This window comes from Callospermophilus lateralis, unplaced genomic scaffold (genome assembly GCF_048772815.1).
Source record: "Callospermophilus lateralis isolate mCalLat2 unplaced genomic scaffold, mCalLat2.hap1 Scaffold_74, whole genome shotgun sequence".
Lineage (NCBI taxonomy): Eukaryota > Metazoa > Chordata > Mammalia > Rodentia > Sciuridae > Callospermophilus > Callospermophilus lateralis.
Window position 1 is genome coordinate 4,282,436 of NW_027515420.1, and position 20,000 is coordinate 4,302,435.

The 20,000-nt window shown below is 38.5% G+C and overlaps 1 protein-coding gene across 1 annotated transcript in view; it reads right to left on the bottom strand.

Moving 5' to 3' along the window:
- Positions 1–208: 208 nt before the first annotated feature.
- Positions 209–20,000, bottom strand: part of LOC143389910 (protein crumbs homolog 1-like) — a 58,707-nt gene continuing 38,915 nt past the window's right edge. Inside the window, 1 exon segment of the mRNA XM_076842640.1 lies at positions 209–487. Within this exon segment, the coding sequence (XP_076698755.1) occupies positions 209–487 (279 nt within the window).

The window sequence follows — 20,000 nt, forward strand, 5'->3', positions numbered from 1 at the left end:
TTGCAAAAGATACAGTGCTCTGGAAGATGTTTGTGCCATATATGAGGCTGAAATTAATGGTGCAGACATAGTTTAATGATTGGTTAATATAAAAAAACAATGGTGTCAAATCAAACCACTATGAAAATCTTTAAGGAGATCAAAATTATCCTTCTCACAGTTCCAGTGCAATCCAAGTTGAATTAGTTTCTCCAGGTATGTCCAAAAATCACTCAAGTCCAATCATCAGTTCACCGGGAGCCGACCCCTTTCTCAAAGGGGCACCATGCTTCTTAATCAACCTCTCCAACATGGGGGGCTGCCTCATGCTCCACATTTCCACTCGAGAGCCTTCCTTCTCTTGGCGGCAGGGGCTGTAGGTTCCCTGAGTTGCCCTTTTTTTGGAGGCAATAATAGAAGCAGCAACAGCCAGCAAGAGGATGAATAATAGGGCTAACGTCACTGAGCCAATGGCAGTGAAAATGTCGGAGATCAAGTCATCTGCCAACTGAAGGGATTGAGACAGTTAAGAAGTGAGTTCAAGAGCAATGTTAACTTAGGACAACAGAACTCCACTGGAGTGAAGAATAACAAGATCAAGTTGGTACCACTCAGTATTGTAAAAAGACCAAGGTGTTAAAAGACAGTTCTTATTCCTAGATCATGTGAAGATGACCATCTGTCTAGCATCTGATTCCTGTGGACAGAGAGTATGATGTGAACTATCTATTGTACTCAGTGTCTTAATCTTAGTGACTAAGGTCATTCATGTGACATCAAGGTCAAGAAATGAACACACGTGTGTGTGTGTGTGTGTGTGTGTGTGTGTATTTCTAAATTCATAGGATTGCATTATTTATGGTTTCTTTCCTCCCTTCCCCAAAGTTTGATTTTAGATTTAAAAAAAAATGTGGTTTTACAGTCTTTCTTGGGAAAGGAAGCAAATTAAATTAGTTGAGCCTTGTGGGAAGATCCCTAGAGAAGAGGGACTGAAACACTAGTCTCTCAGGCGATTTGGATTTGAAGTGACAGTTGAATGCTTGTAAAAAAGCGCATGAGTTCAATGCCAATCCCAAACATCTAGTAACAGAAAGCTGTAGGTGGAGCCCTGGCAGGAGGATCCGAATCCTGAGATCTCGTGGGTTTACAAGTCGCACATGGTTGGTTTAATGTTGATGCAGTGTGATTACAAAGCACTTCTTTAGAAAACCTGAATTCTATCAGTTTGGCAATAAGTACATGAAACTGTGATTGAGTTGCAGTGAAATAGTAAAGACAGGAAGCAGTCACTATTTGAATTTTAAGTGATTTTTTTTAGGAGAAATATTTCCAGCAGAGTAAATATAGGAGTAAATTCCCTTACCTTCCCACTTAGCTTTCTCTATGGTCCCTGTGCCATTGCCAAACCAATCTACCATTACAAACAGAAACTCCATTTTAAGATTCTATGCAGTTTAAATATCTTTGCTATCCTTAGTTTTCATTGTTGTTATTTAATTTTTTCCTGTTTTGGTTCAAATTATATAATGATATAATTAATATAATACAGTGATGTCTTTGTACTGTTGTTTTGGGTCTAATCACTGAATCTTGCTCATATTCATTAGTTTTTCTATTCATTCAACAATACTTACTATTTACTATGGGTATTACTAGAAAATAAAAATACGGAAATAAATTAAAGTTTGGAACTTGGAACTCAGATCCTAAGGATAGGAGAAAAAGAGGAAACACACCCACACATACAAATAATCATAGTGCACTGTAAATTTGTGTAATGATTGTGCATTAATTTGTATTGGGATATGGTGGAGTAAGAATAGAATGAAGCTTGTGATTGTTCTTTGAATTATGAGTGAAAGTTCAAGGATCATAAGCAGGAAATGCTATTTGGATGAAATCATTTGAATTTTTCAAAAGCCAGGGGATAGAAAAGTGCTTAGAATTTGTGAAACAGTAAGAAGCCAAAAATGACCAAAGAAAGGTATTGCCCATCATCTCCATGTTTGAATAGGGAAAGGATATAAATCATTGATAAAAGATAAAACTATAAAGGAGATAAATTTTGTCAAGGAATTTGAAACTACCTTAAAATCTGGTGTTTGTCCTCTAGTCATTTTTGGGCTATTGGAGATGTTTTGGAAAGGACAAGACATAATCAGATCTGGATTTTATTAATTTGTCTCTGATATTAGGATGAAGGATTGGAAACAATAAAAGTAGGTAAGAAATTAGAGGTAGAAAAGTTAGTTCATTTATCGGTCAAGATAAAGAATGACCTAGGTCTAAGGTTAGCCAAGAAGTGAGGGTTGAAGGGCAAGAGTGGATGAGGGGAATTTTGGAGGTAAATTTGGCATCACTCCACATCAGATTGTACGGGAGTTGGGGACAAGCATAGGAGAAGGATTAAGATGGCTGAGGATCCCATGTTAGATGAGTACATGGATGGGATGTCATTAGTTGGGAACAGGACATGGTAAAAGAAACAGGCCTGTGTAGGAAGACTATGAATTCACATTAGAAAAAGCTAGTTTCAAGCACCTAGCACATTCAGGGATATGGTGCTATTAGGTAATTAGAAATACTATAATCGCTTCCCTTCTCTTTTATATTGCTGTGAAAAATCCTGAGTCAGAACAACTTTTCATTTTCAGGTTATTGGAGCTTTAGGAGTAATACATGAAGAGTTTCACAGAATCCAGTAGTTTTTGACGGGGGAAAAACAATTTTAGAGAGCAAATTCCCATTCCATACTGCTTGGTCATGCTTTTGTGTGTAATTACATGTGTTATTGACAAAGATAACTCTGGTCTGGGAAAAATGAACAGAGTCATAGAGTTGGCCTTGAAGGATCAAAAGTCAGGGACACAGAAGGGCAGATGGAACCTGACCAGCAAAACCCTTGGTATTATCTCCAGACCTTTAGATAATGCACTCCTAAATCCCTGGTTGTTGATTTAATCTTAGTCTGTCCAGTAAATGGAGTCAACTTTGGGAGTACAGCTGTTATCCTGGATGAGTGAGCTGGGTGTGTCCACAGACAGACAGGCAGAAATGATTTGGCTTGCCTCTGTTTTCTAAACTTTTCTGCTCTCTTATTGTCTCATTAAGATGGAAACTGCTGACAGTGGGGAAATGAAGTCCAAATACATCCTCTCATTTGATGCATTGCACCTGGGAGGAAGAGGGGCTCTTGGGCATAGGCTCAGAGTCCCTGTGAGTGCCATGATTCAGGAGGCACCAGAGAGCTGATTTTTCACTTGTGATTTGTGAGGAACCAAGAACCTTGCCTAAAGAGGCTTTACTGTACTCAGATGTAATAAGAACACAAGCAAATTCAAGGGCTAGAATCTAGCTCCATCTCTGCCACTCGTTGCTGTCATTTAATGAAGTGGTTAAGGGTCCAGTCTATAGAGGGAGAGACCTGAGTTCAATTCATGATCCTGACACGTACTTGTGTGAATACACCAGCAACTTCTTTCATCCCTCAGAGAGTCATTTTCATCATCTATAAAATTAGATATTAATAACCACTTCAAGGGATGGGACTAAATGAAACAAGGTGATGTGAAATAGACAAAGCATGACTTAAAGGAAGTTCTCAAAACATAAAAATATTAGTAGCCATTAACACACCATTGACCATTCTCCCTTATTCTATTTATTTATAAAAGATAAACTAGAATTTCATTAGGATTTTGCAGTATGACCCAGTGAGCCAACCTATAAAGCCTAAATTGCAAGTTTAGGCCTCATAGTGTTTTTGATGAGACAGTTCCCTTAGCTGTATCAAGTAAGGCATGTCATTAAGCTCTGGAGTCAAGTGGAATGAGTAGGATTTTGAAAACCCTCTTGAAGATCCTCTACCTTTGAAGTCCCATGGTTGAAAGGCTCCTTTTGGTCTGCTATTCTTCAACCATGCTTAAAATATACAGCCATGGAGTGGATCTTTTGATAATTGAAAATACTGTGACATGTGAACTGAGAATGATGGGAGCCTCCAAGTGTGGGAGAAGACCTGTTTGGACGGGTGGTACTTCTAACGCTGTGCTTTTGACTAGCTTTTTCCTGAAAAGATATACCCCATATTAGCAATGACTACCATGTAAAATTATTTTTCTCAAGGATGACAGGCTTCAAACTATATTGAATTATTATTGTTAATTTCTTTTTTAAAAATATGACTCTTTAGCTGCTGAATAAATAAGTATTTCACTTTGGTTTTCCCCCAAAGTGGGTTCACTGAAATCTTGACTGGTTTAGGGCCTATCTATAACCCGAAGCCAATTTATGTTATGGCACTCTGAGGTGAAATTATCAGCATTTATTTTTAATCTTTTTAATTGACTACTGTATGTTGGAACCATTCACCAGTGCATCTTTTAATCCCAGAAAAGAGATTCTGTACTGTTTCTGCTGAAAGCAGACTGGAGACAGCATTTTTTGCTAAACAGACAAATGGGTTTGTATCTAGTTTTGTCAATTTTTAGTACATTTGCTCTCTATGTGTTGTTTTCCCATCTGTAAAATAGAAAAGAAATAATTCTCATGTCTCAGAATTGCTCTAAGATTCATAGCATTCGGCTGTGTGGAGAATGAGAACTTGGTCTATGCTGTTGCCCTTCTCTATTATTATTCAGTGAACTTTCCTGCTGGCTGCCCTTGCCCAGTGTGGATTTCAGGGCTCCTGACACCCACAACCCACACATTAATGAAGAGTTCATCTAATTCTGAAAATATAAAATGAGCTGACCTATCTGGAAAGAAAAACATATGGGCCCATTTCTATATCCTCAGCATCAAAAACTGCCTTTCATAATATTTAGGGCTGATGACAGTGTTCAGAAGACTGTGAAAAAAATAAACACATTGAAAGAAGGCCACCCCCGTCCCCAGTCAATATGAAGCATTACAAGACTGTTTGGGAAAATTGACCTCACGTTTCCCATTGCATGGAAGTGAAGATGTTAAAGCTTTGACTTAAAGTGAGAATCGATTCAAGAATTGAGGCCACTACCATTGAGGTCATTCTCTCATACCTGGTTTTATAAGATCAGCAGAAATGTGTTTGTGTTTAAAAACAGTGGTGATATTTGAGATTAAAATTGGCTCCTGGAAAACAGTGCAGTGGAGTGAATTTCTTCAAGTCCTTCACAAAATTCAGCTGTATGTCAGTTACAGAGGAATACGTGGAGACAGTTTAAGGTGGGAAGTTAGGATGTTGAATGCACAGGTGATTACAAGCTGCAGTCCAGCTTCTCTATATGAGTTTCTGAAACTAGTTTGTGTGTGTGTGTGATGTATGTGTGTGCGCCATTGTGTAGGTATTATGAGCATACACTGTGTGCTATTATAAAAATTAGTGATCAGTGGGAAAATTAAGCATGTTTTTAAAACACCACTTAGAATATTTATCTTGCATCTGCATATTTAAAACAAAATAAAGATAACTTTAACTCTCATCTCCCATTCAAAACAAAACAAAACAAAACAAAAGGAAAAGAATATTCCATATTTAATGTTGGAGAGCAGTTCTTGGGAATCACTATTCTAACAAGTAGAGCTTCAATTTTATGGATGGTGAAAACCTCCCATGCAGACCTGAGTCCTTGAACTGTATCTTATCAGTGAATTACTAGAAACAGCCATTTCCATAGTAATATTGAATATATGCCAGGACTCTGTTTTTAAAATTAATATCACTATGGCAGCTAATTTTTAACCATAAATACACTGTCCACTTCACAGTTATAAAGGATGCAAGTAAAGTATTGAGAAGCCAAGGAGAGGACGAGGGAGGGGTCCTGGGACAAAGAGGGGGCAATTCAGCCTGATGCTGTGTTTATAGACAGAAAGGCTTTGGAATGTGCAGGAGGAGGCTGTGGCAGAGCTACGTGCCTTTCCCTAGGAGCCCAGTCCAGCATCAGAGCACAGAGCAGCCAGGCATTTTCTCCTGGGCACTGCCCATCTCTTTATCTCACCACCCTGCTTCTCCCAGGAAACTTGAAAGCTCTCCCTGGGATTGCTTAGAACAATACAGTGGTGAACCCCAGTCTCTCTAAGGCTATGTACAACTGCAGTTGGCAGCATTTGAAACTCCTTACTGGAGAAAGAAGTAATCTGACATAAAGTCTGTCTCATGAACTCCCACCACATCATTATAATTCCTTAAAATCTTCTGATTGGGGGTCTTCAAGGACAGCCAGGAATGAAAAATCAGGCTGAGATGGGTTAATTCAGGCCACCACAGCTTGGAAGGTGTCGTCCTGGGAAACTTCCCATGTGATCGCCCTACGAAGCCCTGCTCAAGAGGCCAGAATAGCAACTGTGAAAATTTCCTGTCAAAACGCTGGAGGTAAATGAGATAAAGGAACTGCGCTAGCATAGAGATATACATTTGGAATTCTAGGTGCAATTAAACCATTAGCCTCTTTCATACTTTAACTCAAGCATGACACATTTCCTCTTATGACCTTTAAGGAAAAAGCTGAATTATATTGAGACTTGAGATGTGCTGTGAAATTCGGCACAAAGCGACACATTTGTTCTTGCATTTGATAAATGATTGTACGCGCGCTCTGTGTAAGCACCACGCTGGCTTGAGATCCAGTGTGAGCCCACGGGTTCCTGCCCTGCCAGCCCAGGCACTGGGTCTGAGTTCTCGCCTGATGCTTCACAGACGCCTTCTTGCTTTAGAACCCAGATTGCAGGCAGAAGCACACAAGCAGCTAGAAGCTTGGACACACTGCCTTCATATTTTTCCTCTCTGGAAGCAGGTGGTGTAAGCGATATTATTGTTTTCTTTGGAACCCAAGAACTCATGAATAAAAATTATCTCTCTTTCTCTCATACAAGAACCAAGTCCCAGCAGTCCAAACTCAGATTTCATTATGTTTTGTAAATTTATTATTGAAAGATAACAGCTAAGCATTTCTTCTGACCCTTTTGTCAGGGGTTTGCCAGATATTTTACACACAGAGACCACTTCGATTCCCCTGCTAACCCAACAAGGTAGATCATTCTATTTTGCATCACCTTCTCAGGGAGGCCTGCTCTGACCCCCCTCTTTAACTGCAGCCAGCTTTCTCTTCTGCACCCTGATATCTGTCTAGTTTACCCATCGACCCTTTCATCTGTAATGAAAGCTCCGTGAAGGCTGAGATGTTTGCCTTCCCTGTTCCCGCCTGTCTCCCCACCACCTGGAACAGTGTCTGTCCCACAGAGACACAGTGATTAACAACAGGGAACAGGGGAGGTGCTGTTTCTGAGGTACTGTTGAGGAACACTGGTATGGTAGATAAGAAAGGACACAACTGAGGGAGGCACCAAGCGGGCACAGAGATGGTTGGGTATTTTCCTCTTTGTGAAATTAGACATAATCTGTGTTTACCTTTTTTCTGCCCCTAATATCCTGGGCAGGTACATCACCTGGTGACCCAAGCAGGAACTGCTAGTGAAGATTAAGCAATAAAGTAGCAGCAGCCAGCTGTGATCTTCTACCTGCGAATCATTCTTTCCATGGGTTAGGTGAAACTCATGGACACACTCTTGGCCCATCTTGGTTTCAGAAAGTTCTGTGAATGTTCTTGCTTCCTTTCCCTTTTCTTCTTCTTTTTCTTTTTTTGTTTTATTTTGGAAAAGAGTCATTGCTAACCCAAGATTCTGAGTGTGTAAACTGCATGGTGCTGTGAGCTACTAAACACCTGGAGCTTTCAACCCTGATCCCTCATGTCTTCACTAGCCTGTGCCCAGACCCTTTCCCACTTGAGTCTTCCACCCACATTTCACATTTTTGCATCCCCACAGTCATAATCCTGGTCTAAGTCATTAGCAATCTTTTTCCTGAGGATTAAATAGGTCCTCCATCTACTTTCTCTTCCCCTAGAATCTACACCCTCCATCCAGCTCAACAAGAACAACAGTAGAGGAGGAAAGTGTATTCGGGGGCTCATGGCTTCAGAGGTCTCAGTCCACAGACAGCCAGCTCCATTCCTTGGGGCTTGAGGTGAGGCTGAACATCATGGCAGAAGAGTGTGGTGGAGGGAAGCAGCTCACATGATCAGGAAGCAGAGAGACTCCACTCACCAGATACAAAATATATACCCCAAGGCATGCCCCTAGGGACTCACCTTCTCCAACCACACAGTTAATCCCCATCAGGGTATTAATGCACTTATTAGGTTAAGGCTCTTATAACCCAATCATCTCACCTTTAAACCTTCTTGCACTGTCTCTCTCACACATGAGCTTCTGAGGGACACCTCATATCTAAACGATAACAAAAAAGGAAATGAAAGCCAAACCTTGATTACCAGACTTAGAAGTCCATGGAAACTAACCCAAACATATCAAACCAACATTTCTAATCTTTAAGCTGATCCTTTTTATTAATGAACTCCCATCTGGTTATTATCTGTCAGAGTCCATCTACCTCCATTCCAACAAAGCACCACTCTTTCCATTTCTCAGCGGGAATCACCTAATTCTGCCAATGTCACTTCTCCATCATGAAACATGCCATTTATTCAACCATACCTCTCTTCTTTTTAGAGCACTACTCAATCTTTCCTTCCTGTTTGCAAAGCACCCCCAAGGAAGTCTTTGTGACTCTACTCTCTCTAGTTCCTGATACAGCAATATCCAGCATCAGCAAGTAATTGGGAAGACCTATAGCCAAGGATGTATGACATGGAATGTACTCTTGAAGTGCTGCTACTGTTCTTTGTGAGTTAAGCCAAATTCTATCCTTTCTCTTTAGGACTGTAAGGAAAGAGTACCTGTTTATCTATTTACTCTGGAACTTTCCAATAATACAAAATGCCGAGCTTTGCACAAAGTGGCTAATCAATTGTTATTGACTCATACACTTGTAATGCTCATTGCTCTGTTAAATGCATTATTAATTTCCTTGCAGTCATGAGTCCTGTATAGCCCAGAAAATGTATTGGTGGTGAATTCATTCTTTTGCTTATTCATGCATTTATTCATTCAATAAATCTTTATTGAATGCCTTCAAAGTTTCAGACATTGAAGTTTCTGGAGGTCTGGAACTTGAAAGGAAGGTCATCGTCTTAAAAAAAATAACCTTTCTATTTAATAGTAGTGTGTATGGGTGGGGGCAGCTACAAACAACCATTGTCTTGTGGGCTGTGTTAGGTGGGAGGTGAGTAGTAGGAAGGACGGCAAGTGGAAGGAAGGAAGACCTCCTGGTGAACCTTGAGAGGAAGGTAGCTGCCGGGAGAATGAGGTAAAGAAGGGAAGGGTGACCAGGTACAGGGACACACGCCTGTAATCCTTGGGATTAGGGAGACTGAGGCAGGAGGATTCCAATTTTCAGGCCAGCCAGGGCAACTTATTGAGAATCTCTTAATAAATAAATAAGTAGGGCTGGGAAGGAGCATTAGGCAGATGACAACACCCATGGTCCCAATGCTTTAAGAGGAACAAGAAGCATGACAGCGGTACTGGTACATCTGCTTGTCTGGGCAGGATGAGCTGGTTACAGATGGAGAGGTGGAAGCAGGGAGTGGCAGCTCAACCTGGAAGGTGTTTAGGGAACCTGGGCAGGTAACCATGGAGACACTATCTCAGGAGGAGTTGGAAGTGAGGTGGAAGCCCATTTCATGTACATTCTCTGCTGGTTCTTTCCTAGTCCATTTGACCTGGACCAGTTAGAGGAAACACATCAACTTTATTATTTCGGTTCTTCTTCTGTGTACATGCCAAAAGTTCTCTACTAATCTTTCTTTTACAGCACAAGAAAGATTCGAGTTTCTTTATATCCCATCTCTTCCATAGTAGGTATATTTTGAGGAGGTGATTGAAAAATATGCAAATTTTTTTATACACAATTTCAAAAGGAAGAGAATATTTAATGAATTAAGAAGGCAGGGGGAAAGGCTGGGGTTGTGGCTCAGCAGTAGAGCGCTTGCCTAGCACAGGCGAGGCCCAGGGTTCAATCCTCAGCAGCACATAAAAATAAATAAATAAAATCAAGGTATTGTGTCCAAATACAACTAAAAAATAAATATTAAAAAAAAGGAGGCAGAGGGAATGTTTGAGGTTTCAAGATACTGAAACACAACAACTGATAACCAAATGCAATTGATTGAATACTGGATTAAAAATAATTCAAAAAAGGATGCTATTTGAACTATTGGAAAAGCCTGAATATGGAAAGTTTATGAAATGTTAGGTTCCTTGAATATGATAGTAGCATTGTAACTCTAGAAAGAAGTCTTCTTTCTTGGGATATGCTTACCAAAAAATTACATAGAAAAATGTTATGTTGTCTACAACCTACTTTGTAATGATTCAGCAAAAAATGTATGTAACTAACAAAACAGCAAAGATAGCAAAGTGTTTAAAACTTGGTTCATGTGGGTGAAGGGTAAATGTGTTCATTCTACCTTTCTTCTTGACTCTGTTCAGATTTGAGCCTTTATTCCAGAAAATATTTGGAAAATAGTATTTAAAAAATGATTTTTATAATGAAAAGTTTCTTTAGCCCCCAAAATATGCAGTTTTTGTTTCTCCCACTATCTGTTCCTTGGCTATTCTAGCCCTTTCTGATTTCTCTTTTCTCTATACTTTTATCACACAGTAAGTTTTATTCCCATTGATGGCCAAATCTATCCTTCCAGATACTAAGGTATGGGTCACATCAGATGACAGTTCCCCCACCTATTTGCCCTGAACCTTGACTACCAGTGCCAAGCAGCATCAGGCACTCACTGTGTGTTCGTGGGCTTTCTCATGATCTACTGGTATCACCATTTTTAACCTAAAACCCAAACCATGGCACTTTTTCATTCTGATTTCTTTCTTCTTTTCAACTTTCTTCAGCTGGTTAAAAGCTGTTATTCATTCATTCCCACATTACACAGGAAAAAGATGCCAAATCCCTGACATCCTTATGGCTTATCACATATTCCTTCGGCAAAGGTAATCTAGTGTGTGTCATTGTATTTATTGCCCCCAAATCAAAACCAGTTGCCAAAGTAATGAAGGTCTATTGGTTTGTGTTGACTTAATCCATGTCAGAGGAGCTTTAAAAGCATATAAGGATAATTTGACCAGTAAAAGAAAAGCCATAAAAATGATTAAAAAGCCAATAGATATGCTGAGAACACCAAGCTTATTTTACTGAGGATTTATGGTCAACTTATCAGAAAATTATTTGGTCCAAGTCTACATTCAAGTACTTCCCTCTGTAATTCAACAAAGATTCTAGTCTCTGAAAAAAACAGCCTCCTATAATGAGATACCCTAGTCACCCCTAACTTGCAGCACATGTAGTTTAATTTTCAACAGTTGTGAGACTGCAGTAAATTCAGTTTTTGAATCACTAGTCCCATTTATACCTCAGCCCTGCATTAAATTACCAGAGCATAAACTGCACTGGAGCAAAGCCAACTGTGTTGTCCCTTCTGACATACCTGCACAAGTGTTTATTTATCAAATTGAGCTTAAATACCAGACGAACCCCAGATGGTAGAAGTGCCAACTCCCACTGTGTCCCATCCAACAGAAGTGGATGCCAGGTCATCATGCCCCGCCATGTCATGCCAGCTTAGCCCCAGGCCCAATTCTGGAGGTTGTATTTTATCAACCAGACTCAAATTGGCTTCCCCTAGTGTAGGTGATAAAGTGTGGCATCAGGTCACCCATGTAAAATATATTACTTTAACTTTGACAGCTTGTCATTGAAGTCCTTGTTTATATAATCTATTGTGCCATTTACTCCATTCTTATTTTAAAAAGCAAACCTAGAAATAAAAACCCTTTCTTTTGCTGTTTTGTTGATGAATGTCTATTCCCTGCTCCTTCCCTTAAATAATCTCAGAAGCAGCCATTTCTATTGTCACTGTCAGTTTACATCAAATTATCAGGCTTCCAGTTTTAAACTCTGCCTCACGGAAGATGAAGCACACACAACATGCTTTAATGGGAAGCCTTTCACTGCACAGCCTTCTCCTTTCCAAAGAGTTGTAGACTCAGTATGTCTAAACAGAGAGGGATCTTGTGGAGCTATGGCTGGGGAGATCTGAAGTGAGCATTATCAGAATCTATGAGACAGCAGCAACCAAAATCATCAAGGTACCTGAAAACTAGCAAAGACCAAAACTTTCACACTGTGAGGATTTGTTGAAGTAATATTTACTTTTAGAGATACAAAAAAAAAGTCTTTCTGAAGTTGGGCTTTCAAATCCCAAATAAGCCATATGGGGAAAACTCTGTAAGTTTTAAAGATAGCAGGAGGGGAAAAAGCAAACAAACAAATAAACAAACAAACAAAACATTGTTTCACTTTCCTAGCCATTTACTAAGTACCCAAACACATGACAGGGGGAAAGATATGTTTATATTAGTACTAAGCATTTCTTCTTGGAGGAGACCAAAATAAATTCTACCAGCATTTTCCTACTAGCTTAAAAGTACTGCCAAACTAAAATTGCTCTTTCTCTATATAAAGATTTAGCACAGAATTTAAAAGCCATTATAAAATTAGTTCAGGCAATATACGCAAAATGGTTACTTTATATTTTGGGATTTCTAAGTCTATATAAAATATGTAAAGTAAATATGTATGCATAATGTCTTCACCTTCTTTAAAAAGAGGTTCTTGCCCGAGAAAGGATGGAAGGTAGAGGCATTAGGAAGTTTGATACTCTCCTAAAAAAAGGCTCACAGGGCAAATTACATAAAAACTCTTCTTTTCCATTGGCTGTTTTAATAAAATGAAAATCACATTCATTGCTTCCTACCCATTTCAGAGACTTATTTAAGAGGAAATTAGATGATCTGGCTAAAGTGCTTTATTATATTTTGGTTTTACAATTTATTAGTATTCTCAAAATACAAGGTTCTTTTTCTGGATAATCTCATCAATTTTGGTATTTTCTCATATTCTATGTCATACTGACATTTGAATTATTTACATTATTTTTTCTGAATTTTTGAAGTAATTGCTAAGATATTCCTCTTCCTAACTTTAATAATCTAAAACCTAGGAAAATTTTGTTTCCTTAACTCCCAAAGGAACTTAGAATTGAGAATTCAAATGATAAACTCAGCCTCTTCGATTTTGCGGTTCATCATGATTCCCTCTTCTTTTTTCCCACACCCCAGAATAACACTCCCTTCCCTGCCCCTTTAAAAAAAAAATTTCCCTTGGGTCTTTAACTTTTCTATTCAATCACCATTTAGATTACTTGTCCTCAGGGACATGGCTGTTAGGAGCCCCAGGAAAAAAATTGTGATTACTCACTGGTCTCAAAAAAATCCTCCCCAATCCTGTTTACAAGGATAGATGCCAATTCTCCAAACATGCTCCATGCTCATGTTCTTTTCAGGGTCATTCTGCTAGCACAGCACAGATTAAACACACAGCCTCGGTATTTTCAGTGTTGTGAGGAGACACATTTACATTCCGCTGACAGCACTGGGTGTAAAAGGAAGCCATCTGCTACGATTCAACATCTTCACAAGGAGTAGCTACAACTTCGCAGAGAAAAGCAGTCACTCATGAGAGGGCTCACTCCATCCAAGTACTCTTCTTTGTGGTGGTAGACCCCAGCAGAAATCAGCACCATCCTAAAAGGCATTTTTATTCCTAATGGTTCTTAGAAGTTGGTCTTTTTCACATGGTTTCATTGTTCTCTTAAAAGATGTTAGCTGATACTTTTAGGGCCCTTTTCCTAGTTTCAGGAACCCTAAATAAATATATTAATTTTGCTACAAAGATGACAACGAGGTCTTTGCTTATTTGTGCATTCTATCCAGGCAATTAATCTTTTCCAACATCTAGTTCATTTTCTACAAAGGAATCATTTCTGGAAAATCCTTTTTCTAAATTAAAAGGTGGTATATAGGGAAAAGAGAAAAGTCATTACAAACTGAAGACTGAGTATACTCCCAGCATTTTGATCACCCTGTTTTAATTATCACAACCATCTGAGGAGATAGTGATTATCTAAAAGAGGATTTAAGCAATTCATCCTAAGTCATCCAGCTAGTAAGCCACAGACTTGCCATCTAAATTGTTAGCCCTTGTTTGGTTTTGCCCTGGGACATGTGAAGTAGAGCACTGTATAGATGGAACCCCAAATCTACTCTGTAATTTCAATTGTCACCCTAAGTTGGCATATTTATTCATGGAGAGAAGAGAATCAGTGGTTATTTTATATTTCATGTCTCTTACTGTGTACAGTGCTTCTATAGCCAGTCGCATTTCCCTGCTTGTAGAAGTTTGTTTAATAACTTGAAGGCTTCACACGTGAGAACAAGCTTCAGTAAAGCATGCTGATGGGTAGGTGGGCTTCTTTGGTGAGTTCTAAGAGGGTGCCCAGCACACAGTGGGTGTCTGGGCAGTAAGCTGTCTCTACAGTGCCTGCCTGCGTAAATGCTGAAAAACTCATCAGGAGAACAAAGAAAAGGACCCATAATTCACAACTTTAAGTCCTGTGCTTTTAATACCCAGCATGTCTATCAAGAAATAAAATAACTAAACAATGTAGACAACCTGCCGGGGTTGCTGCTTGTATAAAACAGCCATGTGCTATGCTCGCTCCAGTTTTAACACAACATTAGCAGGCAATGATTAAGAAGGTAGCTATTTCAGTGCTTCACAGTGTCAGAAAACAAGGTATCGAGTCATCAACTCCCTTTTTAGGTGCAGCACTTTGATTGCAGCCATGTATTGCTTCCAACTGTAAATATTAACAGGGAAGCAAAGAGAGAGCTCTTCCATTGGCCATGGGCTGCCTGAGCTCAGCATATTATATGACACTTTGGCATTATTTGCTGAGATGTAGATAATTTTACTTCTTGTTAAAAAGTTTCTGTGTATTTTCACTCCATCAGCAGGTTCTTGAATCAATGCCTACAGGAGATTTGATTAACATCAGCATAATTTGACTTTGATGGAAAGTTTGAAATTTATTCATAATTAAAAACTATACATCCATTTCCCAATTTCCCAGTAATGGCAGCCAATTCTTTTGGGTATCATAGTATTTATACATGGTTCCCTAAAATGCATTGGTTTCTTTGTTCTGACTAACTCTAGGAGTTCATGTTTTTATAAGGATAAAGAAGAATATTTTGGGGGCAAACTAAAGAGACCTTTCATATTTGACTCCTGGAGTATTGGAGAACTGCAGAGTGATTTTTACTCCTTTTGAGACACTGACTTTTAAAATAATTTTTAATAAATGTAATATTAAAAAGGGACCTGAACATTATTTATAAGAAAATATACACATTTCACTACATAAAAAATTAAGTATTATTATTTATCAAGTATATAAAGTATACATGGACAGTGCCTGAATTCAATGAACGCCTGTTGAGGTGCTGGGGTTATGGCTCAGCAGTAGAGCGTTCTTCTTGCATGTGCAAAGCCCTGGGTTCAATCCTCAGCACCACATAAAAATAAATAAAAGTTATTGTGTACAACTACAAATAATAAATATTTTAAAAAAATAAATGCCTGTTGATAAGGATTGTGATACAGTATTTAAATGCACTTGTCTCATTGTGATGGCACATTACTGCATATAGAATGTCAGAAGAGAAAAGTTGTCCCATATTCCCATTTACAAAATCAAGTAAGACAGCAGTAACCATGTATAGTATGTTAAAAATCTAACTACTTTTATTTGTAAGGATATACTTTTAATCTTATGGAGCAAAAATTCGAATTGGCATGTTCTCTGCCATGAACTTTTGCAGTTCATAACATATCACATTTTTTAAACTTAAGATAAGATTTCAAGGCCTGCACTTTCCTATATACAGAAAGCTAGAGTCAAACAACATACCATTTCTATTTTCCCTTCATGTTGTTAGCTTCTGCGTTAATAAAGATCCAAATTGTTTTAAACTGAACTGACAAATTAGATGGCATTGTAAAACAAATGCGGAACTTCTCCATATGAGTGATGATCAGTCCTGACACACCTAGGTGATACTTGAAATGTTTTCCAGGCAGATATCTATAGACCTATGTGTCAGGCCTAATCTAGCCCTCTCTGAACCAAGAAAACTCAGTTGGAGTTTGTGGTTATGAATGCAGTCTGCAGGTATTGGAATGAGTAAATTAGTTTATAGTCTTCAAAAGGGAATGAAATCAAGGATGGTGTCTTTGTTATACTCTGTTCTGCCAACAGTACTACGTGAGTTACACTCAGGATACAACCTACTCTCTCTCGAAGAATATTTAATTCAAAGAGGTAGAGCTCCTTGCTCAAATGCTTTGCCATCATGTGACTACACGTCACCTTCATGGCCCTTGTAACCTATTCCCAGGCCCTTTACATCCCAGAGTGTCTCTTTCTAGAGGTGCACATATTTTTTCCACTGGAGGAGGAATGGCTTGTCCTCCCCAGTCATGTTGAAATCCTATGAAAGACTCACTTCTGTTTCAGGCAGAAAACTGATAATATGCAATTATGTACAGAAGCCAGATCTCTTCAGCTCACCTCACTAGGTGAATGTGAAGCTTAATGTCATTATTTTGGGTTCTGGAAATAAAATTTTAAATTGAGATGCTTATATTGGTTTCTATAATTTGAGAGCATTTATATTGGTAATTAAGTGGCAATATGGTTAAATCAGCCAAACAAACACAACCTTCAACCTCAAGAAGCTGCAAATTAAGATAATTTACATACTGCCAGCTGTGATTAACTCTAGCATTTATAGGATTTAATAGTAAAAATAAATAGATACAGATCCTGCTAAGGCCATACAGGAAATTTTACAATCTCTTTCCCATTTTCTTCCTCTTTTGCTCCTAGAATTGTTCTTAAAAAAATTCACACTTTCTTGGGCATTGTTGGTCTCATGGAAACCTTGTATTTTTGTGAACTATATGTAATTGTATCTATTTTTAAAAACTCATTTTAAATTTAAGAAATAGAAACACTTTTAAGAATTTCTGGTAAAAAAAAAATCTTTAAAGGTTTCATTTAACAAATTAGAAACCCAGAATTATATATTGGATTGGGAAAAATGAGGATTTAAGCTTGAATTTACTAAGTGACTTTCAATCAATCACTTAATTACTTCAAACCTTAGTTTTTGCATCTATAAAGTGGAAGTAATGGAACTACTGATAGTTAGGATTAAAGAGATACTGAATGGTGAATCCTTCCCATCACCACTAGAGCCCCAAGTCAGAGGGGATACATCTCCATGAAGGAAGAAACGCCATGGGAATCCTGCCCATCTGATTCCTGAGGTCGGGGGCAGTGTTCCTGTGCACTGGGCTAATGTCTTTCAGACAGTGAAGGTTCTGCTTTTATAATATCTGGCTTCGTTGGCTCTGAAAATAGATCCCACTAGTCATAGATATGTTCAGACTGCCCACCGTTCAGTATAGTACACATTTTGTATTGATCTACTCAATTGGGACATTTTCTAAAGTTAGTTTACATGGTTTCTCCATTTTATGTGCTTTAAGATAATGAACAATAACATTAGTCTATTTCACCAGAGACTGATGATCAAGGAAATTTGCTCAGGATTTTTTGTTTGGTTGTTTGTTTGTTTTAAAGGAAGGGAGATTTAAACCGATTATACTCAAACCTTCCCAGAATAAAACATGTCTTTAGTCCTTTGATAGAATTAGAGAAAGAGCACCACAGGCCTGGAAATGTTAATTAATGAATAAGAACATTAGAAGGAATTTGAATGATTTTTTTAAAGGGCTCAAAAAAATTATGTGTAGAGAAAACTTTTAATTAGACAAAATCAAAACCTGGGCTTCTTTAAATAATATGTATATTTAATAGGAGAGTTAACAGAGCAAATTTCTCCAAGTGTTTGCTCAAGAAAAACTTTTTGTCTGCATTGTATTATTAACACCGCCCCCCCACTCACTATAACAATGAACCATCTACATGGTTTGAGTTCCTTCATGGAAGAATAAGTCTAAGAATATGACTGAGGATTTATTATTGAAGATAAAAGCATCATTAAGGAAAGTTGCTACATTTTGACATAAAGTCTTGCTATGTTATGAATATTCTGTCTCCCTGAAATTCAAGATGATGGTATCACTACATAGGACCTTTGGAAGGTGTTCAGGTCACAAAGGTGGAGCCTTCAGGAATGTCCCTTCTATCATGTGAGAACACAGAAAAAAGACAAAATCTAAAAATGGGAAGCAGATTCTCATCAGATACCATACCCTCCAACACCTTGATCTCATATTTCTCAGCTTCCAGAACTGCAAGATAAAAATTTGTGCTGTTTATAAGCCACCCAATCAATGGAATAGTCTCATACAGATGCCTTCCAGTCAGTAAGTGGGAGCCAGCAATAATCACAAGCTGCAGGAAATAGTTTTGAGGAAACTATAGCTCAGGCCTAAATCACAGAATTCTGAAAGATTCTACTACTCTGCCTTAATTTTCACAGAAACTTGAGCAATTTAATCCATCCTCTAGCCCTCTGCTTTGTTTACCCACTTTATATCCCATTATGGCAGCATTCTTTGCCTGTTCCAGTCAGGCCTATCTAATCTCTGCTCTTTTCCCATATAAACTTTTTTTCCCACTATTACGTTTTTACTTGGGCCATTTTTTTCTCTTTTGAATGCTCTCCCAATTTCTGTCCTATAAATAATCTTCCTCATATTTCTTGGCCTTGTTTAATTCCCATATCCTCCACGAAAACTTCCCCTGTTGCAATAGCTTGTAGAGATCAGACTTCTGTGAATTTATGTGTGCTTTTACCCAATGACATAAATTAGGGATTGTTTTTGATATGTTTTTAGTTTCTTCTTCTTCTTTTTTTGTTCCCTACAATGAGATTACAGTGTCCTTGAAGTTATTATGGTAGGGATTATATATTGTATTTCTAACTTTCTGCTTATTTTCCTCCCTCTCTGCCTACATCCTACCCATCGCTGGAGGCATTGAAGAAACAAATGCGTAGATGAAATGGTCACTTTGGGAAGATGCTGGCATTCTTTTGGTTGCAGGGGACATGCGGAAGGCACTGTCTCCTACAGTTCTCTGCATTTCATGGGACCTATAAAAGGGCAGAACATTGGATTTCCTGCCTTGAGGTAGAGAATGTCAGCTTGTCCCACAGGGAGCAGTTACTGTACAGGAAGGTGGCTTAGAGGGAGGCTGAATTGGCAGGGAGGAGGTGGGAGTGCACAGTACAATCCCTGCTGCTCAGCTGAATTTGGAAAGGGGAGAACATTTGGAAAATGTTTTGTAAGTCTGGATTTTTTTCCCCTGATAACTAGATTTGTGAGAAATTATCAATTTTGGTCTTTGTAATGGTACATTGAGACCAAATGCAGTCGTCTCTAGCCCTGTCCCTGAGCTATTGTGGCCACACCAGCGCTTTTTCTACTCATGAGCTCTTCCAGATCTTTCCTGGATCCTGCTTTTTTTCTGGAACCACCTGCTCTTCCTTGGCATATTTTCCTCTGTCCTTGCTTGGGACCTTTTCAGCAATCTTGATTATCTTTTTGGGCCAGTGCCTGAGATTTCCTTTCTTCTCTCACATTTACAAGCCTTGTTGAGGAATCCCTAAGGAAGTCTATGGCTTTAATGATTGTTTTCCAGGTTTCCCTTTCTCTACCTTCACAAATGTAAAAAATGCAGTTATAGAAAGAACTAGTAATTGATCAAGGCAAAGAGGATTATTATGAACACAATATGGCACTTATATTGTTTCTTAAAAACATGAGTATTCTCAGCTCTTTCTGCAGACAGGAGCACAATTTGTAAATTTCTCCAGTGAAAATAATTTTAAAACAACACTTCAATGGCAAGGAAATAATCAAATAAAACATAAATGCAGGTCAAGAGAAAATGTATTTTCTGAAGAAAATTCCTATGCAGTCTTTAAGTCCTGAGTCAAATGTCCTCTGTGGGAAGATTTTTCTGTGCTCCCCACTCTTGTAAATATTGTACTTTTTTCATCTGTGCATACCACATACCACTCATTCATCCATTCCTTTATTCCTTCAGTAAATAATGAAGCTCTCCTCTGCC